At 57.7% G+C, this 24,140-nt stretch overlaps 2 protein-coding genes across 2 annotated transcripts; one reads left to right on the top strand and one right to left on the bottom strand.

Annotated features, from left to right (window-relative positions):
- The first annotated feature begins 142 nt into the window (after positions 1-142).
- Positions 143-9,047, top strand: FTSJ3 (FtsJ RNA 2'-O-methyltransferase 3). The gene is made up of 22 exons (XM_065039774.1): positions 143-320; positions 462-575; positions 667-772; positions 892-938; positions 1,476-1,555; positions 1,738-1,837; positions 1,969-2,163; positions 2,243-2,358; positions 2,890-2,994; positions 3,762-3,862; positions 3,936-4,016; positions 4,099-4,254; positions 4,847-4,982; positions 5,087-5,292; positions 5,379-5,499; positions 5,591-5,684; positions 5,912-6,062; positions 6,152-6,228; positions 7,104-7,206; positions 7,338-7,521; positions 7,603-7,697; positions 8,453-9,047. Exons 2-22 carry the CDS (start codon positions 509-511, stop codon positions 8,640-8,642), a joined length of 2,511 nt encoding a protein of 836 aa, XP_064895846.1. The 5' UTR covers positions 143-320; positions 462-508; the 3' UTR covers positions 8,643-9,047.
- Positions 9,048-9,187: 140 nt separating this feature from the next.
- Positions 9,188-23,788, bottom strand: LOC102084914 (alpha-2-macroglobulin-like protein 1). Its single transcript, XM_065039772.1, has 36 exons — positions 23,525-23,788; positions 22,678-22,867; positions 22,137-22,299; positions 21,807-21,859; positions 21,363-21,383; positions 21,057-21,210; positions 20,849-20,933; positions 20,212-20,323; positions 20,014-20,128; positions 18,916-19,025; positions 18,635-18,799; positions 18,245-18,472; positions 17,875-17,932; positions 17,646-17,791; positions 17,068-17,217; positions 16,668-16,868; positions 16,344-16,437; positions 15,970-16,126; positions 15,565-15,790; positions 15,362-15,488; positions 14,961-15,082; positions 14,724-14,775; positions 13,397-13,471; positions 13,091-13,267; positions 12,832-12,913; positions 12,550-12,706; positions 12,092-12,166; positions 11,749-11,905; positions 11,417-11,634; positions 10,942-11,157; positions 10,744-10,868; positions 10,558-10,648; positions 10,355-10,423; positions 10,150-10,252; positions 9,951-9,992; positions 9,188-9,588 (listed from the first exon to the last, which is right to left on the bottom strand). Exons 1-36 carry the CDS (start codon positions 23,752-23,754, stop codon positions 9,566-9,568), a joined length of 4,569 nt encoding a protein of 1,522 aa, XP_064895844.1. The 5' UTR covers positions 23,755-23,788; the 3' UTR covers positions 9,188-9,565.
- Between the last annotated feature and the right edge of the window lie 352 nt (positions 23,789-24,140).

The raw sequence follows: 24,140 nt of genomic DNA, 5'->3' as shown, positions 1-24,140 counted from the left end.
GGACATGCGCAATACAGAATGGCTCGGGTCGTATTCTTGACGCCATATTGGTACGGTCAAACCTGATTTTCCCGTATGGTGGATCACTAAAGATGCAAGAACAGACGGCAGACGCACCCCCGAGGGGACTCGTCATCGTTCCTCCTTCTCCTGCCTGCGGCAGCCCTGCCTGGCCACGGCGGCGGGGACGCGCCACTCCCAACATGGCGGCGAGGGAGAGCGGAAGCGGGGCGGCTCGCGCGGGGCACGCCGGGAAGGTGCTGTGGGCACGTGGTGGCGGGACCGGGACCGGGACCGGGGCCGGGATCGCGATCGTGACCGTGAGTGCCCTGGGGGGGACGCGGGGCCGGGATGGGAACAGCGGGGGGTCGGAGGGGGTCGCTGGGCTCCCCTGGGGAGGCGGCGGGGGACACCGGCCCGTCCCTCCCGTCCGCCCCGCTCACCCCCCGTGTTTCCCGCAGGCCTGTGCCGGTACCGCCAGCAGGTCTCGGGCCCACCCGCCGCCACCATGGGCAAGAAGAGCAAACTGGGCAAGAGCCGGAGGGACAAGTTCTACCACCTCGCCAAGGAGACGGGTGAGGGGCTGCGGGACCGGGGGGGCTGCGCCTCAGAACCCCGGTAACCCTGAGCCCCGGTGACCGGTGCCCTGTGCTCTCCCTCCCGCAGGATTCCGCTCCCGCTCCTCCTTCAAGCTCCTCCAGCTCAACCGCAAGTTCCAGTTCCTGCAGAAGGCCCGGGCGCTGCTGGACCTGTGCGCAGCCCCCGGTGGGTGGTGAGTGCTGGGGGGCCCCGGGGCGCGGCCGGTGTCACCCGGTGTCACCAGCGGCACCGTTCAGGGCTGGGGCTCTGCTGACTTCCTGCTGGAGCTCTGATTCTCTCTGTGCTTCCCAGGCTGCAGGTGGCTTCTAAATTCATGCCAGTTTCCAGCTTGATCATTGGTAAGTGATGGGATGTGGTGGGGTGGCCTGAGGGGACAAGGACCTCCACGCAGTCCTTGGATGTGACTGGAGAAAGGAGGTCTGGCTCCGGGAGACCATATTGCAGCCTTTCTGTACTTAAAAGGGGCCAATAAGAAAGATGGGGACAGACTTTTGAGCAGGGCCTGTTGTGATAGGACAAGGGGTGATGGTTTGAAACTAAAGGAGGGAGATTCAGGCTGGACATGAGGAAGGAATTGTTGTCCCTGAGGGTGGTGAGAGCCTGGCCCAGGTTGGCCAGAGAGGTGGTGGATGAACCATCCCTGGAGACATCCCAGGCCAGGCTGGACGGGGCTCTGAGCAACCTGAGCTGGTGAAGATGTCCCTGCTCATGGCAGGAGGAAACTGGGGGAGCTTTAAGGTCCCTTCAACCCAAACCATCCTGTGATCCTGAGCTGGGGATCCCAGTAGGAGCAGGGGGAGGTTGGAAACCCAGTGGGACAGGCTGGAGCCCAGTTTTGGGGGGGTTTTAGTGCTCACATCTCTTCCTTACATCAGGGGTGGACTTGGTCCCCATCAAGCCCATTCCCAACGTGGTGACGCTGCAGGAGGACATCACCACCGAGAAATGCCGCCAGGTACAAACCCATGTCCCCTTCCCTGAGTGTCACATGCCCATCTGGATCTCAGCAGCTGTCTCGAGGAAGGGTGTGGGCATCACCCCATGTCCCCCCACCTTCCCAGCTGCAGTTCGTGCTGGGGGGAAACCGAACTGTTGGGAGGACCTGGGGTGGGACCAACATCTCTCCCCATTCTTCAGGCCCTGCGCAAGGAGCTGCAGACGTGGAAGGTGGATGTGGTGCTGAACGACGGAGCACCCAACGTGGGAGCCAGCTGGGTGCATGATGCCTATTCCCAAGGTGGGGCCCGCCTGGGGCTTTCACTGTCTCGGGGGACACAGGGCAGGGGGCAAATTGTGCGCTGTGTGACAGGGAGCTGGGCGGTGGGGACGGTGACAACCCCTGACTGCTCTTTTTCCTTCCCCCACCAGCCAACCTGACTCTCATGGCCCTGAAACTGGCCTGCGAGTTCCTCTGCAAAGGTGGGTGGTTCATCACCAAGGTGTTTCGTTCCCGGGACTACCAGCCGCTCCTCTGGATCTTCCAGCAGTTCTTCAGCAAGGTCCAGGCCACCAAACCCCAGGCGTCCCGCAATGAATCTGCCGAGATCTTCGTGGTGTGTCAGGGTGAGCAACCAGGAGAACCTGCAGCTGCGGGGATGGGGCTGGGAAGAACTTGCTCATGTCTCTGATTTCTCCATCACAGGTTATCAGGCTCCTGACAAAATCGACAGCAAGTTTTTTGACCCAAAATACGCCTTCAAGGAGGTGGAAGTTCAGACCAAATCTGTCAGTGAGCTGGTCAGCAAGAAGAAACCAAAGGTGTGAGCTCGTTTTGCTGGGCAGCGAGGCCAAGCACATGCTAGATGGGCTGGGATTTGGGCCAAAGAGACCGTAATAAATGGAAGTTACTCAGAAAAATGAAAGGTTTGGGGATACAAAGTGCTGGGAGAGCCATTTTGGGGAGGTTTACAGCTTTAAAGAGTGATGGGGAAAGAGCAACCGAGTTGCAAGGCTGGGGATGGGTCAGTAAAGCCCTCCCTGCGGTCACTGGCTGCTGGATTTGTGTCTCTGTGAGGTGTCTTTGGGACACAGAATGCAACAAATGGCCTCAGCTGGGCACGGAGCTTCACAAATGTGTCACTGTCACCTTTGGGTGTCTGAGGCGGGACTGGGTGACAACACGGAGCTGACAGGCTGGATCTGGTGACCTGCGCTCATCCTTAAGTCCCGTGGGTGCTTTAAGGTGGACACCAGGGCAAGACACGAGTTCCGTGACATCATTCATCCTTTGGGGATGGTTGAAGCTGGTTTTTGCCCTGCAGCAACTCAAACAGCCCCATCCTCCCACAGGCAGAAGGTTACGCAGATGGTGACACCACCCTCTACCACCGCTTCACCCTGATGGACTTTCTCAAGGCTCCCAACCCCGTGGATTTTCTCTCCAAGGCCAACGAGGTGAGTGCCTGAGGTGAGGTGGATTTTGGTGGCCTCAGAGATGTCCCCAGGAGTGCAGAGAAATTAGAGAGCCAGGGGCCCCAGCGATGGCTCTGTTTGTGTCTGGGAGACTGCCTGGAGTTTAGCCAGTCATTCTGTATTTTATAAGTTGATTATTCTTACCAAAGAAAGGGACTTGGTGTAGATACTGCGACCAGCAGGCGCAGGGCAGTGACCGTCCCTGTGCTGGGCACTGGGGAGGCCAAGCCTCAAATCCTGGGGTCAGTTTTGGGCCCCTCACGCCAAGAAAGCCCTTGAGGTGCTGGAGCGAGTGGAGAGAAGGGAACGGAGCTGGTGAGGGGCTGGAGCACAAGTGTGATGGAGCGGCTGAGGGACCTGGGGGGTTCAGCTGGAGAACAGGAGCTGAGGGGAGACCTTCTGATCTCTGAACTGCCTGAAAGGAGCTTGGAGCTAGGGGCAGTTGGGCTCTGCTCCCCAGGAACAAGCGCCAGGAGCAGAGGAAACGGCCTCAAGTTTCTCCAGGGGAGGTTGAGGTTGGATGTGGGAACAATTTCTTCCCCAAAGGGCTGTGGGGCATTGGAACAGGCTGCCCAGGGCAGTGCTGGAGTCACCAGCCCTGGAGGGCTGGACAGACGGACATGAGGTTCTCAGGGACATGGGGCAGTGCCAGCGCTGGGTTAATGGTGATGATCTTGAGGGTCTTTTCCCATCCAAAATGATTCTGTGACTCTATCCATGCTTAATTAATGTCCCTCCTCTCTGTCCAGATCACACTGGGGGATGGGGAGCTGGAGAATCACAGTTCCACCACGGAGGAGCTGCGGCAGTGCTGCAAGGACATCCGCGTGCTGGGCCGCAAAGAGCTCAGGTACTGGGTGGGACTGGGCCGGGACGTTACGGCAGCCCTGGGGGTGTCTCTGACGGTTCATCTCCCTGCACAGAGCTCTGCTGAACTGGAGAACGAAGCTGCGGCGTTTCTTGGCCAAAAAGCTGAAAGAGCAGGCGAAGGAGCTGGATATCAAGTAGGAATACAGGGGGTGGCCCTGGGGTGGTGGAATGGGTTGGCTGCCCAGAGAGAGAGTCTGAGCTCTTTCCCTTGGGCAGCCTGAGCTCCGGTGAGGAGGAGGAGGGCAAAGAGGAGGAGGAGAAGGAGAAAAAGTCGTCGCCAAGAGCCGCAGTGGATGAGGACGTGAAAGAGGACGAGGAGGTAGAGCTGGCGTTGGCAGAGATGAAGGTCAAGGAGCTGGCGGAGTTAAAGAGGTAAAAAGAGCTCAGATGAGCAGAACCAGGGGGGCTCCAGCCATGGGGACAGCGGCTGGTTGTGGGGTCTGTGGCTCTGGGGTCCTCAGGGTCATTTTCTGGCAGGTGACATGGGTGTTCCACGCCTCATGTCTGTCCCCTTCACCCTGGTACTGGGGACCTGTCACAGGGGGGTGACAGTGCTGATGGGTCCCCAGTCTGGGGGGAAACTGGCACTCACGTGGCAGTGGCTGAGCCAGGAGGCGGGAAGTGGCCTCGTTCCTTTGCCTTCTTAAAAGAGGCCAAGAAGAAAGATGGGGACAGAATTTTGAGCAGGGCCTGTTGTATTAGGATGAGGGGTGATGGTTTTAAACCAAAGGAGGGAGATTCAGACTGGACATGAGGAAGGAATTGTTGCCCTGAGGGTGGTGAGAGCCTGGCCCAGGTTGGCCAGAGAGGTGGTGGATGAACCATCCCTGGAGACATCCCAGGCCAGGCTGGACGGGGCTCTGACCAACCTGAGCTGGTGAAGATGTCCCTGCTCACGGCAGGGGGGGCACTGGGGGAGCTTTAAGATCCCTTCAACACAAACCATTCTGTCATTCTTCTCCAGAAAGAAGAAGAAGATCCTGAAGGAACAGCGGAAGCAGCGGGAGCGTGTGGAGCTGAAAATGGACCTCCCTGGTGTCTCCATCGCTGATGACGGTGACACCAGCATGTTCTCCCTCCGGACTATCGGCAGGACACCGGTGTGTGGGGCAGGAGGACACTGAGCCCTGGATCTGTCAGTGAGAGCGACAGGCATGTGGCTGATGATCTGTAGTGTGTGACTCCAGTCTTGCTTTCGTTGCAGCTGCTGAACGAGATGACCCGTGGGGACATGGCTTCGGCAGACGCTCTCCTGGAGATAGGACCTGGGGATGATGACATTTACGTATCAGATAATGAGGAAGACGATGATGTGTCCCTGGCCAGCGACCTCGACCCAGAGGAGCTGCTTGAGATAGAAGCTCGTCAGCGGCGGCTGGAGCGGGAGAAGCGAGAGCAGAGTGTGAAGAGGTGAGCGGCCTCCCTTGGAGCAGCTCTGTGGGTACACACACCCCATCCTGGCTGGGGGACACTAATCCTACCGCTCTTTGTCACAGGGGGAAGTTTAAACAGAAGGAGGAAGAGGAAGAAAGGGAGGAAGAGGAAAATCCCCTGCTGGTGCCTCTGGAGGAGAAGTCGGTGCTGGAGGAGCGACAAACCAACCTGTGGTTCGGGAAGGTGAGTCCTGCTGATGCAAACAGGGCAGTGTCACCCCAGCATGTCCCCAGGGCTGCCCCATGTCGCCTCACCGGCTGCTCCCTGTCCCCAGGACGCCTTTGCCGGCATCGAGGACGATGCAGATGAGGACCTGGAGCTGGGGCATTCACAGATGTTGGCTGAGAAACAGCGCGAGGCGCAGAGAGGTGAGCGGGGGGCGCAGGGGCAGCCCCACCACCCGTCTGGGGCACTGGGTCAAACTGCGACATGGACGCTGCTCTGAGCACAACCAGAGATCTCTCCAGGGGTTGCTTCCATTACCCAATTACTGAACTGTCAATAATGCAGTGTTAATGAGCCGGGTCTCTAAAGGAATGACCTGCAGCGATCTCTGCCTCAACCCTTCCTCACCCAAGCGGTTCCTGTTCCCCAGATAAAGCAGCGAGAAAAGGGCAGAAGAATACGGTGGTTCCCCAGGAGGAGGCTCCAGCCGAGCACCCTCCTGCTGCAGACGTCAGACCCGATGCTGACAGCGTGCAAGACAATCAGAGCAGTGACGACGACACCAGCAGCGATGATGAGAGGTGAGGGGGGGTTGAGGATGTTCCCCCCCAGCTCTGCAGCCCTGCAGGGGGCGAGGACCCCAGCCCTGACTACTCTTCTCTCTCCACAGCCCACCCACACCAGTGGAGAGGAAGCGGGGCCGTGTGGAGCCGTGTGGCTTCGAGGTGGTGCCCATCGAGAACCCAGGTGAGCGGAGGAGCTGTCTGCACCCATGGGAGTCCCTTTTTGGGGATGGGAGGCAGAGTCAGACCAGGCTTTTCTGGGTTCCAGGACTGCACGCTGCGCCCTGAGTCTCAAAGCTTTAATCTTTTCCAAACTCTACTGAACCTGCCACTGTCAGGAAAAAATTCTTCCAGGAAAGGGCTGTGGGGCATTGGAACAGGCTGCCCAGGGCAGTGCTGGAGTCACCATCCCTGGAGGGTTGGACAGACGGACATGAGGTTCTCAGGACATGGGGTAGTGCTAAGAGTGGGGGAACAGTTGGACTGCATGATCTTGAGAGTCTTTTCCAACCAAAATGACTCTATGATTCTATAACCAGTCTGGTTTGGTCACTCCAAAGGATTTTTAAGGCTTGCCGTCTAGTGTTTTGGTATTAATACATAAAATACTGCTGGTTCTGCTTTGATTTAAGTCCTAACTGCCTATTTAATAGACCTAGGCAGCTAAGTTTCGATTTCTCACTGTTTCATAGTGATCTGGCCTCCTTGTTAGCTGTGGAAGTCTTGTTCCTGCTGTAGTACACAGAGCTGCAGGATAGGGGAGCTGGTTTTTGTTGCTTTATTCATGATTTTTTTGAAGTAAAGGCAAAAATAAGTGGCTGTATCTGAGTAGCTGGCAAACGTTTTTCAAAAGGATCTCCTTGTCGATGTTATTTATTTTTCAGAGTAGGCAAGATACCCTTTTTTGAAGCATTTTGCTTGGTTTTCACGTTGCTTCCTTTGACACACGGTGTGAATTTTGGGGCTGTCCTATGCAGGGACAGGAGTTGGACTCGATCCTTGTGGGTCCCTTCCAGCTCAGGCCAGTCGATGATTCTCTGATCTCTCCATCTGCTGCAGTGAAAAGAGCCCGTGTCCTGGACGCAGAGGGGCTGGCGCTCGGCTCCGTCATCGCCACCTCCAAAAAAGCCCGACGGGACCTGATCGACGACTCCTTCAACAGGTACATGCGGTTGTGGTGGCAGGAGGAGCAGCGTTCTGTCCCCAAACAGGAGCCAGGCCACGGGGGTGGCAGATATCCCTGCGGGGACTTCATGTCCCGCTCACAACTCACCCAAGTCGTCCCCCCACCAGGTATTCCTTCAATGAGGAGGAGGGTGAGCTGCCGGAGTGGTTCACGGAGGAGGAGAAGCAGCACCGGCGCAAGCAGGTCCCCGTGGACCGGCAGACGGTGGAGGCGTATCGGCAGCGCTGGCGCGAGATCAACGCCCGCCCCATCAAGAAGGTGGCGGAGGCCAAGGCGCGGAAGAAACAGCGGGTGAGTGGGGCTGTGAACATGGGCTGTTGGTCTCCAGGGTGCTCTGTCCCCCCTTGTCCCTCACCCTCGCTGTCCCCATAGATGCTGAAGAAGATGGAGCAGATGAAGAAGAAAGCGGAGGCCGTGGTGAACACGGTGGATATTTCGGAGAGGGAGAAGGTGGCGCAGCTGCGGCGGTGAGTGGTGGTGTGGGAACCAGATCCTTTGGGTTGTGCTGGGCTCAATCACAGGGACATTGTGAATACTCATATCCTGGGTTCGTCTTTGGGCTCCTCATGACAAGAAAGCCCTTGAGGTGCTGGAGCGAGTTGAGAGAAGGGAACGGAGCTGATGAGGGGCTGGAGCACAAGTGTGATGGAGCGGCTGAGGGACCTGGGGGGTTCAGCTGGAGAACAGGAGCTGAGGGGAGACCTTCTGATCTCTGAACTGCCTGAAAGGAGCTTGGAGCCAGGGGGGTCGGGCTCTGCTCCCCAGGAACAAGCGCCAGGAGCAGAGGAAACGGCCTCAAGTTGCCCAGGGGAGGTTGAGGTTGGATGTGGGAACAATTTCTTCCCCAAAGGGCTGTGGGGCATTGGAACAGGCTGCCCAGGGCAGTGCTGGAGTCACCATCCCTGGAGGGTTGGACAGATGGACATTAGGTTCTCAGGACATGGGGCAGTGCCGGGGGTGGGGAATGGTTGGACTTGGTGAACTTGAGGGTCTTTTCCAACAAAATGATTCCATGACATCTGCAGGTGTCCCAGCAGGGTTGGGCTGGATCAGGTGCCGCTGTGGGGTGGGAGAGCAGGAACAGGAGCTCTCTCCTGGGGCACAAAGTCCTGGTGGAGCAGTGGGACCCAATATTGGTCTTTGGGTACATCCCAAAGCCAAATGGCTGGAGCTGGGTGAGGGTGCTGGGCTGTCGGTCTCACCTTTTGCCGATCTCCCGCAGCATCTACAAGAAGGCTGGGCTGGCCAAGGAGAAGCGGCAGGTCACCTACTTGGTGGCTAAGAAAGGCGTGGGACGCCGGGTGCGCCGTCCTCCTGGCGTCAAGGGCCAGTTCAAGGTCGTCGACAGCCGCCTGAAGAAGGATGTGAGAGCTCAGAAGCGCAAAGAACAGAAGAAAAAACGCCACAAGTGATGAGGGACCAGGGACTCTGCTTCACGTGGCAGGGCTGCCCTCGTGGGCAGCCAGCTTGTCTTGCTGCTGTCCCTTATTGTGGGGACAGGGACTTAACCGCACGTCCTGACAGTCTGTGCCTTGATGTGATGTTGCCTCCTGTCCTCTGTTGGGACGGGGAGGTTTTATTTGGCCTCAGCGCTGTAGCATCGACCCCCTTCCATCTCCGGATCTCTCACCATTGCTGGCTGGTGGGAGACTGGCCCTGCAGATGTGGCACGAGCATCCACGCCAGCCCTTGGTGTCCCCAAGGAGGTTGTGGCTCGGGGACAGCTCTCTGGGCCACGTTTGTCACCGCAGCTGCAGGACGGTGGGTGGCAGTTCCCCAGTTATGGCGGAATTAAACTCCAGTCTGAGGATGTCCCAGGACTTGTCCTGTGTCTTGGTGAGGTGAGGGGCCTGTGCTGTGACCGTCCCCACTGCCCTGTCCCCTCCCTCCTCCATCCCTACCCTTTCTGGGTGTGGGACCCTGCAAGTTTAAGAGAAGAGCAAGAGAAAACACACACTTGAGAAAATTCATTTATTTAGACCCAGGGTGGGGGCTGCGGCTTCTCTGTCAACACCTGAATCTGTTCGATTTGCAGAGGTGTCCCCAGGTCCCTCTTGGTGACAGTGGCACCATGTTAGTGCCCAAAAGGGGGGTGGGTTGAGTGGTGGTGGGGACCTGCTCGGAGTGGACCGGTTGCTGTGACAGGAGGAAGGTTTCAGTCCCATGACAAGGGGAGATGCCAGACCTGGTGCCCCAGAGCTCCCTGGGGTGGTGGGAGGGGGACATGGGGCAGTGCCAGGGGTGGTGGAACGGTTGGACTCTATGATCTTGAGGGTCTTTTCCAACCGAAATGATTCAGTGATGCGGCTTCACAAAGCAGCTGCTTCAGGTGGTGCTAGAAGTTCTGCCCGTCATGCTCTTCAAAACCAAACAGAGGTGCTGTGAGCAGAATCCCCTCAGCGCCCCATCCCCCGTGCTGAGCTCCGTCCCCCATGACACCCCAAACCGCCGGCTGGGAGTTCCATAGGGTGCACAGGAGGGTGGGCAGGGCTGACAGGGGGGCTGAGCCCCCCGAAAGAGGCACAACTCCTGGACACCTGGATCCTCCCCGATCTCCAGCCCCCAATAACTGGCCAGCAAGTCCTTGTTGATCAGTCTGGGGTTCCTGGGTTCCCCCATCCCATCCCTGCCCCCTGTCCCCAGGGGCGTGGCACAGCCCAGCTTGGCCCTTTGGGGTCCCCACCAGAGTTCCGATGTGCGGGTGACCCCTCTGTCCTTACCTGAGCTGCAAGGCGCACTGTAGGCAACATCCACGCGGTCACCTGCAACGGGAAGGGTGGTGACCAACGGGCTCAAGCCAAGACATTCCCATTAACAAGCCAAAGCTCGTCAATGTGAAACCAGGTGTCCAGCCAGCCCCGTTCTGGGGCACAGGGGTGCAAGGGGGGGCAGTGGGGCCATGTCCCCGACGGGGCTCACCTGTCTCATAGTAGTCGTACAGCGTCACAGTTGCTGGCTGGAGGTTCCTCACCGGGAAGTCCTGCCTGGCTGCGAAGGTGAAGGTCTCCTCCTCCTTCGTCAGCTGTGGAGACAGCCCAAGGGTGAGGTGCCACCATCCACGATGGGGAAGTATCCCCATGTCCTGGCACATGGGGTCTGGCTCCTGTCCCCATGCCACACTTACCTGGTCCAGGTAAATTGTCACCTGGTCAGGCTCCACCTCCACCTTCTTCACCAGCTTCTGCCTCTTCAGCTGGAGGGACACGGCTCAGGATGGGTAGTGGGTTCCCCAGATGGGACCGGCATCCCAAATGGGGGTCCCTCTGTGTCCCACTGCCCCCGAGGGACAGACCCAATGCAGTGGAGGGTGTCCCAGCGGCTCCTCACCTCCACCACGGAGCTCTTGTCCGGGATGTAGCCAGATGGCAGTTTGGCCTCAATGACAACCATGTTAGTGGCTGGACGCTCCCCAGTGTACCTGACAGGGCAGAGCCCCAGGGAGGGTTGGGGTCTGCCCTCCGTACTTGGCTGCTCCTGGCCCCCCCAAACCCAGGGGGCAGCCCCAGCCCCTACCGTGCGCGGAGGATGAGGTGGAAGCGGGTGCTGGCATCCCCCTGGCACTCCTTGGGCTCTGTCTCCACATGGAGGTCGAACGTCCCCGTGCTCGGAGGAGGTGGCACATTATAGCGCAGGGTCAGCTGGGATGACACGGGGGGGTCAGAGCCACCAAGCGGATCTCACAAAGGGACAGGGACCCCTGGCTGTACCCACCTGCACCAGGGCACAGCCCTGCCCACGGGCTCGCACTCCGTACAGCCCTGGCAGCTCCGGCAGCGCTGCCTGCTGCACCACCAGCCGGTTGCTGTTGTTCAGCACAAAGTCCTGCGCAGTGCCCGCCGGGGACGTCACTGTCACCACCAAGTCTCCATTGCTGCCGTATGTCAGGGCGGCATATTTGGCCAGAGCTTGCAGGGCCACCACAGTGTCCTGGGCATGGAGAGAGTTGGTGGAGGGAAGGGAGAAGAAGCCATATGAGGAGTGGCTAAAGTCATAGAATCATAGAACCATTTTGGTTGGAAAAGGGTTGTCCTGTGCAGGGACACAAGTTGGACTTGATCATCCTTTTGTGTCCCTTCCAACTGAGGACATTCGATGACTATGAAAGCACCAAGTCGGGGTCACCCCTAATCGCAGCCACAGGGTGGGGGGACACATGGAGCCACCCCATGAACCCTGGTACTGGTACCTGCGTGGAGGCGAAGCCCCCATAGGGATTCTGCTGCTTGCTGAGCCAGCGGACAATCCGGGATGCAGTCCCCATATCGGCAGAGGACACTTGGGGCTGGGACAGGTAGGCCAGGAGGACATAGGCAGTCATCTCCACCTCTGCTGGCGCGGCGGCCGCCCAGGAGGGCTGCGATGGGGGCAGAGCCTTCCCCTTCCTCTGCCAGTGGAGCTGCCCCTCTGGGAGAGATGGGAGATGAGCCCAGCCCCTCGCTCCGGGGGTGCTGGGGTGGGATGGGGTGACCCAGGCAGGGGGTGGCATCACCCAGAGATGATGCGTTTGTTAGGGGGTACCTGTGCTGACACTGTGCTGGGCCAGGCTCTGCAACCGCGTTCGCTGCTGCTCCCCCCGTCCCGCCAGCCCCAAGACGTAGGCGAGCAGTGCCTGCGTGTAGAGGTCGTCCGTGGCCGCAGCCTCCAGGCACCGCAGGGCTGAGCTCACCGTCGGGTCCTAGCACAGGATCGGGGTCAGGAACCAGCCCATGGGCATAGGCATCGCTCGAAGACCCCACTTCTGCCCAGTGGGACCAGCGGCACCCAGGTGTGGCAAGGAGGTGGGTTGACACAGCCAGACCCCCTGCCCCAGCACCCGTCCCCACTGCAGCAGCCCCCCCATGGAAGATGGGGTCATCCTCACCGTTGGGGACAGTCCCAGCTCCAGCATCGCAGCCGTGACATAAGCTGATAGCGAGAGCTCGTCCGAGACACCACCCTGCAAAGGAGACGGTGGAGATGAGTCCAGCCATGCTGTACCACTGGTACAGGAACTGCCCCACTGCCGAGACCAGGAACATGCTGGGGGCTACTCAGCCCCCATATCATAGAATCAAGAATCATTGAGACATTTTGGTTGGAAGAGTCCAGCCATTAACCCACCACTGGCAATACCCCATGTCCTTGAGAACCTCATCTCCATCTCTCCAGCCCCTCCGGGGATGGTGACTCCATGGAGCTCTGTTCCCTTTTCTCAACTTGCTCCAGCATCTCAAGGGCTTTCTTGTTGTGAAGGGCCAAAAACTGACCCCAGGATTTGAGGTTTGGCCTCCCCAGTGCCCAGCACAGGGGGACAATCACTGAATTCCCCCACCTACCCACCTGCAGGGCGTTGTTGAAGAGCGTCCCCACGCTGAGGAAACAGCCCGTTCCCAGCTGCTTCTTCTGCAGCCAGCTCAGCGCGTCCGTGATGTGCCGCTCCTCGATGGCCACGTAGGCTCTGGCTTGCCCAAAGGACTTGAGGACAAATGCTGTCAGCCTGCAAGCCAGAGAAACATTGGAGGGACAGAAGGCTGGGACTTGGGTACACTTAGCAGCAGGAGGAGCCCTGGGACCCAGGCAGATGCCCCTGCCCAGCCTGTCCAAGCCCCATGTTGTCCTCACCAGGTGTTGCCGCTGGGATCGCTTTTCCCAAAGGCGCTGTAAGAGCCATCATTGTGTTTGTAGAGCAGCTCTCGCTGGTACCCTGTGGGGAGGAGGTGGGGACGAGTCTTTACAGGGTGGTTTTTATATGCCAGAGGCAGCCTGGAGCCCAGATGCACCCCAGGGCAGGTAGGAAATGGGGAGGGGAGATATGGGGTGGTGGTTGTCCCTCAGCAGAAAGGCCCCTCTCCAGCAGGTCCATGTCTTTGGGGACACTCACCACTCTGCAGGAATCCCTGTGCCCTGGCACGGATGTCGGGGTGCAGCTGCCCACTCTTCTCCAGGTACTGCTGGATGTAGATGTTGGGGGCGAAGCGGACCATGTTCTGCTCCCCACAGCCATAGGGCATGGCCAGGAGGCGGTCCACATTCTGAAGAGCGTTGCCCATGATGTCACCTGCCCCAGGGGAACACGAGGGGCATCGTCATCAGCTACGCCCACCATATCCCCTCCTGTCTCATCTTCGGGTGGAGCTCTGCAGCCTCCCTGCTGCAGCTGGTCCCGTGTCCCCTGCATGCCCCTTACCCATCACAGTGACGTGGGCTCTCTGGGAGCTCTCCAAGATGTTTTCAGGAACCTCCAGAGAGATTTTTTCAGTGACTGTGGAGAACGATGACACCCAGCTGGGGACACTCAGCTCCTCCTGGCCTGGCCCCATGGCCCCCTCACCCACCCCCTTCCTGCTCTGACTCCCACAGAATCACACAGAATCACAGAATCGACTGGGTTGGAAAAGACCTCAGAGATCATCCAGTCCAACCCTTGGTCCAACTCCAGTCCGTTTACTAGATCATGGCACTAAGTGCCATGTCCAATCTCAGTTTAAAAACCTCTAGGGACGGCGAGTCCACTACCTCCCTGGGCAGGTCATTCCAATGCCTGACCACTCTCTCTGTAAAGAATTTCTTTCTAATATCCAGCCTAAATTTCCCCTGGTAGAGTTGAAGCCCATACCCCCTTGTCCTATTGCTGACTGCCTGGGAGAAGAGACCAATCCCCACCTGGCTAGAACTGCCCTTCAGGTAGTTATAGAGAGTGCTGAGCTCAGCTCTAAGCCTCCTCTTCTCTAGACTAAACAAGCCCAGCTCCCTCAGCCTCTCCTCATAGGTCTTATGTTCAAGTCCCTTCACCAGTCTTGTTGCTCTTCTCTGGACCCGCTCCAGCACTTCAATCTCTTTCCTGAACTGAGGGGCCCAGAACTGAACACAATACTCCAGGTGTGGCCTCACCAATGCAGGATCACTTCACTTGTCCTGCTGACCACGCTGTTTTTGATACAAGACAGGATTCCATTGGCCTTCTTGGCCACCTGGGCACAGTGTTGGCTCATGTTGAGCTTCCTGTCCATCAGTCCCCCCAGGTCCCTTTCTGTCTGACTGCTCTGCAGCCACTCTGTGCCCAGCCTGGAGCGCTGCAGGGGGTTGTTGTGACCAAAGTGCAGCACCCGGCATTTGGCCTTATTGAACTTCATCCCATTGGAATCAGCCCATTTTTCCAGTCTATCCAGATCCCTCTGCAGAGCCCTCCTGCCTTCCAGCAGGTCGACACTCCCTCCCAACTTGGTGTCATCAGCAAATTTGCTGATGATGGTCTCAATCCCCTCATCTAAATAGTCAATAAAGATGTTAAACAGGACTGGACCCAACACTGACCCCTGGGGAACACCACTAGTGACTGGCCGCCAGCTGGATGCAGCCCCATTCACCAGCACTCTCTGGGCCTGTGGCCTCGAGATTGGCTTGGAGCATCTCGGCCAAGAGTGTGTATGGACCCTGGTCCTTGGCTCCTTGGCCTGGTGGCCCTTCCTACCAGTGTCCCCACAGCACTGCTGGACACCCCTGGCTGGTCCTACCTTCCTGGCAGAGCAGGGAGTTGTGCGCCTTCTCCACCAGGATCCCTCCGGGCTGTGGGGAAGCAGCAACAAAGGGAAGTCAGAAGAAGGGGCCAGCCGTGTCCTCATGTCCCCCAGGGTCACCCCTGCAGCCCAGGCTTGGGGCTGGGTGCTGTCCCACTCCTGGTCCTCCCTCTACAGCCCAAGGGCTTCTCAGACCCCATCCCAAACCCATCCCACTTGTCCATAACATCCGACCTGCACCAGCAAGGGCTTTATCACGGTGTCCATGCGCCCCTGGGCTGGCACCACAGGCATCTCATTGCCGCAGAGCTCCTCAGAGCTGAGGGCCTCGGTACTGACGGTGATGTTCACCTCCCCTGCAGAAGCAAGGGGAGCACTCAGTCCCCACAGAGCCCCCACTGTGGTCCCATGGGCCTCCATCAGCCTTGGGGTTTTGTGCGGGGCTGACTGCTTTGGGATGGGGGTCACCAGGTTGTGGAGAAGTGCTGGGGGCAATGGGGAGGGTGGGAGTGCATGGAGTGGAGAGCTTGCTAGGTGGCCTTGCATTTACTCCCACCCTCCCTGCCCACCGCATCCTCCAAGGGGGTCCCCAAGCAGCAGGGCAGGGGTCCCCGCATGGCCCTGGTGCTCGGTACCCAGGCTGGTGGCTCGCACGCCCCATCGGAAGGTCCTCGCTTCATCTGCGCAGATGCAACCACCGTACACCTCATCCATACTCGCCGACACCTCCAGCTCCGCCGTCTCTGCCAGTGTCACCTGAACCTGCCAGACCACAGCCACGGCTCCATCAGCCCCGGCCAGACCCCCACCCCAGGGCCCCCTCCCCAGCCCCGCTCACCCGCAGGCACTGCCGCAGGTAGTTGAAGACGGTAGCCACGAGGGTGAAGGCTTCGTGGCGGACCACAGCGTAGGGCAGGGACAGCTCCACGAAGAAGGGCTTGAAGGCCGTGAGGGTGGTGGCCGGGGCCAGCCCCAAGCCCTGCGGGGACATGCAGAACATCCCGGCTTCCCACTTGGTGATGGCATCGGGTACTGTCACCGTCACCTCTGCAGAGCCACCCTCTCTGCGGGATGGAGAACACCATGAGGCCATCCCACCACGTTCACCCACAGCTGGTGCCATCTCCAGCTGGGCTGACTCTTTCCTCATGGGAGAAGGAACTGTTCTGAGATGCTCAACCTCCCTCCTCGCAGGACGGGAGGTGGGGAGAGGACCATCCCCATTAGGACCTTCCTCACTCACCCCACGGGGACCATATCCCACAGCCACGTCTCTGGGAAATACGTCCGAGGTGCCGCTGGCTCTTCCTGGACAGCAATGTTTGGCACATCAAGATACATTGCTATTGGCACATCAGTTTCTTTCCACAAATAGTCACCAACAGGGATAGGAAAGCCACCTGGAAAAGGCAGAGCAGAAATTAGCATCCACAGGTCTCTGCATCTTAGCTGGACGTCACCTGCAGCCAGCCCAATGGTGGCCGAAATCCTTTTCAATCCTCTTCAATCGCTTTGATGCTGAGGAGGTTTTCAGGATGGCTCCAAGTCCCCTTGAGGACACAGGAGCTATCACTGGGCACCAGCTCTTTGCTCTTTTCTCACAAGTGCCATGCTGACCTCTGGGACCTTGGGAACCGTGAGTCATGATGCTGAACCTCCTCTTGCAAGCATCGCTGGTCTTGGCATTGGTGAAAAGTTTCAATGCTGCATTCTGTGAAAAAGAAAAGAGATTGTCCATCTCTGAAACCCAGCAGGGGGAACATCCTCATTCCTGCAGGAAAGAGTCACGAGGCTGCAGAAGAAGATAAGTGGGGAAGGACCAGAGCCTGGGGTCCGCAGTAGAGACATTTGCCATGAATGTTGCTTTCACAAAACGTTGCTGTGGTTTCTTGGCTCCTGCATGAAGAGGAACCAGCAGATACAGTTGGGCAGGACCTTTACCTGAAATAACTTGTAGGTGTTCATCTGGGAAGTCCTCCCAAAATGTGAAGGGAAGTGATATCTCCTTCCAATATAAAAGAGTTCTCGCTCTCCCGGTACAGGTGGGATGATGGGAATGTCAGTGTCCCAGAAAGATTTTGGACAGAGTGGTGGGTCTCGAATGCTTCCAGGGTAGTCAAATTCAGGGAGTACTTCGTAGACCTGGGAAGAAACCTGTGTCTTAGGTACAAAACCATCCAGGCACCTCCCCCTGCGCAGGAGCAGGACTGTCCAGGAGCCACCACAGCGCTGAGTCCCTATATGGGAGGTCCAAGCCAATGTCATCTCTTCATCTCTCCCCCCAGCATCCCTGGCTGGTCCCTGCGCTGCAGAAGGGGCCCTGGGCATTGCCACCACTCACCGCCTCCGCATTGAGCTCAGCTTCAGGCTTCAAGAGAAGCACGCTGCGGTCCACAGCACGAATGGCACACAGGGACCCCGGGGCAGCATCCAGCTCCAGCTGCAGCACCGAGCCAGGCAGAGCCCTGTCCTCCGAAAAAGCCATCTTCACCTGGAGAGGGACAGGGGCATCAGGGAGCAAGGGCAGGAGGGGGAAGCCACCTCCCGTGGAGGAGCAGGACAAAGCCACAGACATGGAGGTCTCTTCTTCCCAGAAATGGTTGTTAGGCATTGGAACAGGCTGCCCAGGGCAGTGATGGGGTCACCATCCCTGGAGCATTGGACAGATGGACATGAGGTTCTCAGGGATATGGGGTAATGCCAGGGGTGGGGTAACAGTTGGACTCGATGATCTTGAAGGTCCTTTTCAGCCAAAATAATTGTAGACAAGGATAAAATCAAACTCGAGGGTTTGAGTATCAGAGCATGGGTTGAAGAGACCTTGATGCTGTGATACATTTGGAACAGGATGAACCTCAGGGCGTGCAACTATGGCCAAGCCAAGGAGCGATTCCCTCAACTCCAGCAGCCTCTGCTCACCTTGCTGGGGAAGCACTTGTCCACCTTGAGCTCGGTGCTGTCAGCCACCATCTCGCCGTTGGGCAGCAGCACGTAGCCCAGCACCTTGGCTGCGGGTGCCAGCTTGAGACCGATGGGCAGCTCCAGGGAGAAGGAACCTCTCAACCCTGAGCCATGGGACAGGAGGGGAGATGAGGACCAGGCATGGAGACCAGAGCCCTGCACAACTCATGTACACCTCAGCACCTACCAGCCTCTGCAGGCAACTCCTTCCTGAGGACGGTGACGATGGTTCCCTTGGCCAGGACCTGCAGAGGGGGAGATGGGAACAACAAAACTGATGCTTCGTGTGGAAATAAATGCCCTGATGGAGGATGGACCCAAGGGTGAGAGTGTCAGGATGCTTTTTGACCTTGCCCAGTCTCCAGCCTGCCCAACATCTCCCATTAGCATGCAGGTCCAACAGTGCCAGCAGACACCTCTACTAACAAGCGTAGATCTCTCAGTCTAGCTCATTGTCTTGGCCTCTGGTACACAATCACAAATGTGTGTGTAGATGTGGTCCTAGGCACGCAAACACCCTAACACCTGCTGTCCTCCCTCCCCAGGCCAGGACTCACCAGGAAAACCACATCCAGGCTCTCCAGCTGGGTCCCCAAGGCCTCCTTGCTGAAGATGAAGTCCACCCAGAGCTGCTGGGGTTGGCCACAGGGCAGCTTGCCATTCAGGTGGCGGATCCGCAGGAAGCTCCTGCTCTCCGAGAAGAAAGGGCGGATAGACGTGTAGGCTTTTTGGTAGATGGGCGTCGAGCCACCATTCTGGGTGTCAGCTGTCTCATTGACTTGACCCTGAGTGATGGAAACTCAAGGTGGTGAAGCCATCCATAATCCACAAGGTGCTGGTCCCAACACTGGGCACCACTGATGCAGGTTCTTGGAGAGGTGCCCAGCCCTGTATTGCTGGAGAAAGCAGCACAGGGACCCCCAAAGGGTGGGAGACGAGTCCCTTACATGCAGGGTGACCGTGCCACTCCAACCAGAGGTTTCCAGCTCAAAGGAGGCTCTCCCTGATCTGTCTGTCAGGAGGGTCCGTCTTGTATCTTGTCCCATCTGGCTAACGATGAGCAAGAGCTGCTTCTCCGGCAGCACGGAGCCGTCAGCTCCCTTCAGCAGCATCTGCACCAGGGAAAGGGGAGATGCTCCAGTTTGGGGTGGGAGAACAGGACTGGGGGGTCAGCAGGAGCACGACTGGGTGCAGTGGAGCCCCAGAGCTTTGGGGACCCCCCTGTTACCATCCCAGTGTAGGGGATGCCAGGCTTGTAGAAATCATCCATGTTTTCAAAGGTGACGGTGAAGATTTCAGGTAAAATCTTGCAGCTCTTGGTGTTTTTCAGCTCCAGCCCTGTGGAGAGGGAGCAGGGAGCTGAGGGTGTTGGGGGGACACAGTTCAGCTGCTGCCGGCTCCCTCTTCACGGTGCAGAAATGGACATTTTAGGCTTTCCCTCAGCCGGCAGCTTTGAGCACTGTTTGCACCTCCTATAAGAGGAGTAAAACCTCTACGGTGTGTCTTAAACCCAAAACCAAGATGCAGCTGGTTGCAGAGACTTCAGAAAAGGCACTCTACCAAAGAACCATGATCCAGGGCCACGTTGGTGCTGGTGGGCCCAGGGACAACCCTGGGGAGGGAGGGAGGGAGTAAGGGAGGAAGAAAAAGAAAGAGAAAGAGAGAGAGAAAGAAAGAGAGGGAGAAAGAGAAGGAGAAAGAAAGAGAGGGAGAAAGAGAAGGAGAAAGAAAGAGAGGGAGAAAGAAGGAGAAAGAAAGAGATGATAGAGAAAGGCAGGAAAGGGAAGGGAAAGGGGAACGGAAAGGGGAACGGAAAGGGAAAGGGGAAGGGGAAGGGGAAGGGGAAGGGGAAGGGGAAGGGGAAGGGGAAGGGGAAGGGGAAGGGGAAGGGGAAGGGGAAGGGGAAGGGGAAGGGAAAGGGGAAGGGAAAGGGGAAGGGAAAGGGGAAGGGAAAGGGGAAGGGAAAGGGGAAGGGAAAGGGGAAGGGAAAGGGGAAGGGAAAGGGGAAGGGAAAGGGGAAGGGAAAGGGGAAGAAAAAAGAGAAAACAAGATAAAAGAAAAAGAGAGAAAGGGAAAGAGGGAAAGATGAGAAAGAAAGAAAGAGGTGTTTCTCTGGTCAGAATTAAAAGTACTGACCTGGCTCATATCCCCACCTGGACCTGGTCCCTGCACAGGTGCACCCCTAAATCACAGCTTTGCTTTTGGGCTTCCCCAGAGAAGATCAACACCCCCGTGCCTCCTGCGCTCAGGTGCACATAGGGATGAACCAAAACCCTGCACCAGCGGCAATGCCTGTGCCCAGGCAGGAGAAGGCCCCTGAACCTACCCGTCCCGTCCTCCACCAGTGACGCCTGGACCTGGAACTGCTTCTGATACATGGAGCTGGTCAGGCTGAAGGCAGCCAACAAAACTTCTGTCGAAAAGCAGCCATTCTTCTTGGTCTGGAGGGATGGAGTCAGCCACATTAGCAGCAGTCCCAGGGAGGGGCTGTCCCAGTGATACCCACAACCCCAGCAGTGCTCACCTGCCCCCCAATCTGGATGCAGTTCTTCCCTACCCAGGCACCAACGGAAAAGCTGTGGGGCTGGCACAGGCTGGCCTGGACCTTCCCCTGGACGGGTTTCCCGTAGGTGTACCTGTTGAGTGGAGGGTGGTGAGGGTGTTCCTGACAGACCACATCACAGAATCACAGAATCATTTTGGATGGGAAAAGACCCTCAAGATCATCACCATTAACCCACCCCTGGCACTGCCCCATGTCCCTGAGAACCACATCTCCGCCTGTTCAACCCCTCCAGGGATGGTGACTCCAGCACTGCCCTGGGCAGCCTGTTCCAATGCCCCACAGCCCTTTGGGGAAGAAATTGTTCCCCACATCCAACCTCAACCTCCCCTGGCGCAACTTGAGGCTGTTTCCTCTGCTCCTGGCGCTTGTTCCTGGGGAGCAGAGCCCGACCCCCCTGGCTCCAAGCTCCTTTCAGGCAGTTCAGAGATCAGAAGGTCTCCCCTCAGCTCCTGTTCTCCAGCTGAACCCCCCTCAGCCGCTCCCATCACACTTGTGCTCCAGCCTCTCACCAGCTCCGTTCCCTTCCCTCAACTCGCTCCAGTGACTATGTCGGATCCCCCATCCCCTTCCCTGGCACAGCTTGCTTTGACCTCACCGTCCACAAATCTCCATCTGGAACTTCTTATCCTTCTCCAGCACCGCGGCGGGGAGATCAATGGTCATCTCAAACTTGGGCAGCACTGATGGAAAAGCAAAAAGAGAGAGGGTTGTGACTCCCAAGACAAGGACAACGGTGCCTGGGTGGCCAGGGGTTGCCAAGACATGCTGCCCACAAGGACATGCCATGGTGGGTTCCTCCATACCATATTCCTCCACGCTGAAGGAATGCCTCTTCCCCTCCACCTCGATGGTATACGTGCCCAGCGCCGGCTCCGCCGCCAGCGGGAGGGACAGGTCCACGATGCCCTGCCGTGGGGTCACCTCCCGCCACTGCGCGATGCGGTTCCCGCTGGGATCCTGCACACAGGGACACGTGGCTTCAGCACCCCGGGGACCCCACCACCCCGCGATGAAACAGCCCGTGGCTGCATGGTGCTTCTCCTTCCCAGCCACACCGCCCTCCCCAAGCACACAGTGCCCAGGAGCCTCCCTCCATCTCCCAAACTGACCTTCAGGAACACGAGGGGCAGCTGCAAGGCAAAGAGAAAATGGTTAGAGGAGACATTCAAAGCCTTCCTTGGGGTCTCACATGGATACTGAACACAGTATTTTTGAGTTGGGTTCAGTCTGTTCACCCAATTAACAAACAAGCCGGCTGAAGTGTGCGTGAATGCAGCCACTGGGCAGAGCTGCCTGGGGCAGGATCCCGAGGGGAAAGGTGCTGGGTGACTCACACAGCTCTCTCACAGCTTGCCAAGACTGTGCAGAGGAGCCCTGTCACCTCCCCACTTCTCCAGCCCTGCTCTCATCCCTGGAGACATCCCAGGCCAGGCTGGACAGGGCTCTGAGCAACCTGAGCTGGTGAAGATGTCCCTGCTCATGGCAGGGGTGGCACTGGGGGAGCTTTGAAGATCCCTTCAACCCCTAAAATTCTGTGGTTCTATAATTCTCACCTTCTTATTGCTGGGAGCGAAGTCTTTATCCAAAGAGACAATGCGAAACTTCACTGGAAAAAGCAAACGGGGATGCAGAAGTGAGTGATGTCTTCATTCACAGGGACAGGGGTTCCCATGGGGAAGGTGGATGGAGGCTGTGCTGTCCCCCCAAGCAGAACAGCCTGCAGCATGTCCTGGCATTGTCCTGGGCCAGTGCTGGGGGTCCCAGTGCATCCCAGCATGAGCCCTCCTATTCCCCTGCAGAGCAGGAGCAAGGCTGAGCCTCCTGCAGCCCTCTCCCATCAGATCCTTCAGCCCAAGTGGGATACTCCATCCTGTCTCCCTCACCTTGCTGCCCAGGCTTGTAGACAGCCTTGTCTGTCTGTATGAAGATCCCAGGCTTCAGGGCTCTCAGCATCACCTTCTTCTTCTTGGAGACATCCATGGAATCTCCCTGGATGGAAACGTGCAGGTCCACAATTTCCTCCTTGTCTGTGGTGGGGGCTGGAGCCTGGCAGAGGAAACACCAAGTAGGGGGTGAGGACAAGGGACACACCATGACCAGGATGCTCTTGGAGACCCACAGCACTCCGCACCCACGGGGACATCTTCTCCAAACCAGGGGTGGGGAATAAATATCCCCCCCAACACCCTACCCTCATTTGCAGGTCTGCTAGAGGAGGATTATTTCTAGGCTGAGCCTAGAGTTGTTTTGCCTGCGTGGAGAGTGAGATCCTACCAAAAAATGGGGAAGCCACGCTTGCTTCCAGCCCCATTGGGACCACAGCCCCATGCTCAGGGAAGCTGGTGGAAACTGTTCTGCCTGGAGACACCGGGGTGTCCAGGGCATTCCCCTCCACACTTATGGCTGTGTGTGGGTAACACTCACGGGGAAGTCGATGTCCAGGTACAGATGAGGCTCCTGGACTTTTCTCTCCAGCAGGGTGATGTTATGGCTCTTGTCAGCTCTCTGCAGCTGTACAGTCACGTGGACGGGCTCATGGAGACCACTGAGATGGACCCACAGCATCGCTGTGTGGGGGTGGTAGATCACAGCTGGGGACGTGACCACATAACTCCTGGCAAGGAGAAGTGCTGACCTGAGAGGCTTGCAGGTGAGGCACATCCCAGGACAGACCCCCATGGAGGTCCTGAAAACTCTTGGGTGCACAGAAACCTGTGCTGGGGCACAGGGCCACCTCCCCCAGCCTCGCTGCTCTGCTTCTGGGCTCCCTTTGACTTCTTGGCTCAGCAAAGCCAAGGTTCTGCTCACACATGGGCTGCAAGACAGCACGTCCAATAGACCATCCCAGGGCCACCAGTGCCAGCAGCCCTGAGGTGCCCAGTCCATAGAATGATAGAACAGTTTGGGTGGGAAGGGACCTTCCCAGCTCCCCTAGTGCCCCCCCTGCCATGAGCAGGGACATCTTCACCAGCTCAGGTTGCTCAGAGCCCCGTCCAGCCTGGCCTGGGATGTCTCCAGGGGTGGTTCATCCACCACCTCTCCGGGCAACCCAGGTCAGTATTTTACCACCCTCATTGTAAAAAGTGTCTTCCTCATGTCCTCATGCCCATGATGCTCATGGGCAGGACAACCCACCAGCCTGAGCATTTCCACCCTGGCCAACAATCACATGCATGGGAAGGATTATTTCCCACTATATCCCGCCAAGGAGCCAAGACTAAACGCCATCCCACTAGACATGGACAGAAAAACAGACGCAGAAAGGGCTTACGGCACTGCGGACACCCCAGCTGCAAGGTGCAGGATGAGGAGCAGCAGGATGGGAGGGGCAGATGGGGACCTCATATCTCCAGCTGCACGTGGACGTCGGGGACAGCCACAGCCTCCTTCTCCAGATCCTGGATTGCTGAAGACCCTTGTCCGCTCTGTCGCAGGCTCTGCAATGAGATCTTTGCTTTCCATCCGCTGAGCAAACAAGAGGTTGGCAGAGGGATCCAGCATAGACCTGCAGATATAGTCAAGGCAATGTTTACCGTCTGCCCACAGTTTCCTGGGTTCAAGGATCTGATGGATTTTCTGCAATTTGAGGAGGGGTTCCCATTGGCTATCAAGGTGCTAAACCAGAGGCAGGACCCACCCACACACTCGTTTGCTGGGAAATGATGGCAGGAGTGGGAATGAGTTCCCCAAATGAAAGTAAACAGCACATCATGAGAACAGCCTGTGAGTTGGCAAATTCTCAAAAAGGCTTGTTTCCACGTATTGCAAATTTAGCCAAACAGTAGCTGTTTGGGCTGATCACAGGTCCCATGTTGCATTTTTGCCCAATTTCTTCCAATTTCATCAAATCAGTTATGGGCACGGGAGTAGGATGGTGTTAGGCTGTT

This window comes from Columba livia, chromosome 23 (assembly GCF_036013475.1).
Source record: "Columba livia isolate bColLiv1 breed racing homer chromosome 23, bColLiv1.pat.W.v2, whole genome shotgun sequence".
Classification (NCBI taxonomy): Eukaryota; Metazoa; Chordata; class Aves; order Columbiformes; family Columbidae; genus Columba; species Columba livia.
Note: the sequence above shows the minus strand (reverse complement) of the source record. Positions and strands in the feature narration are given on the sequence as shown.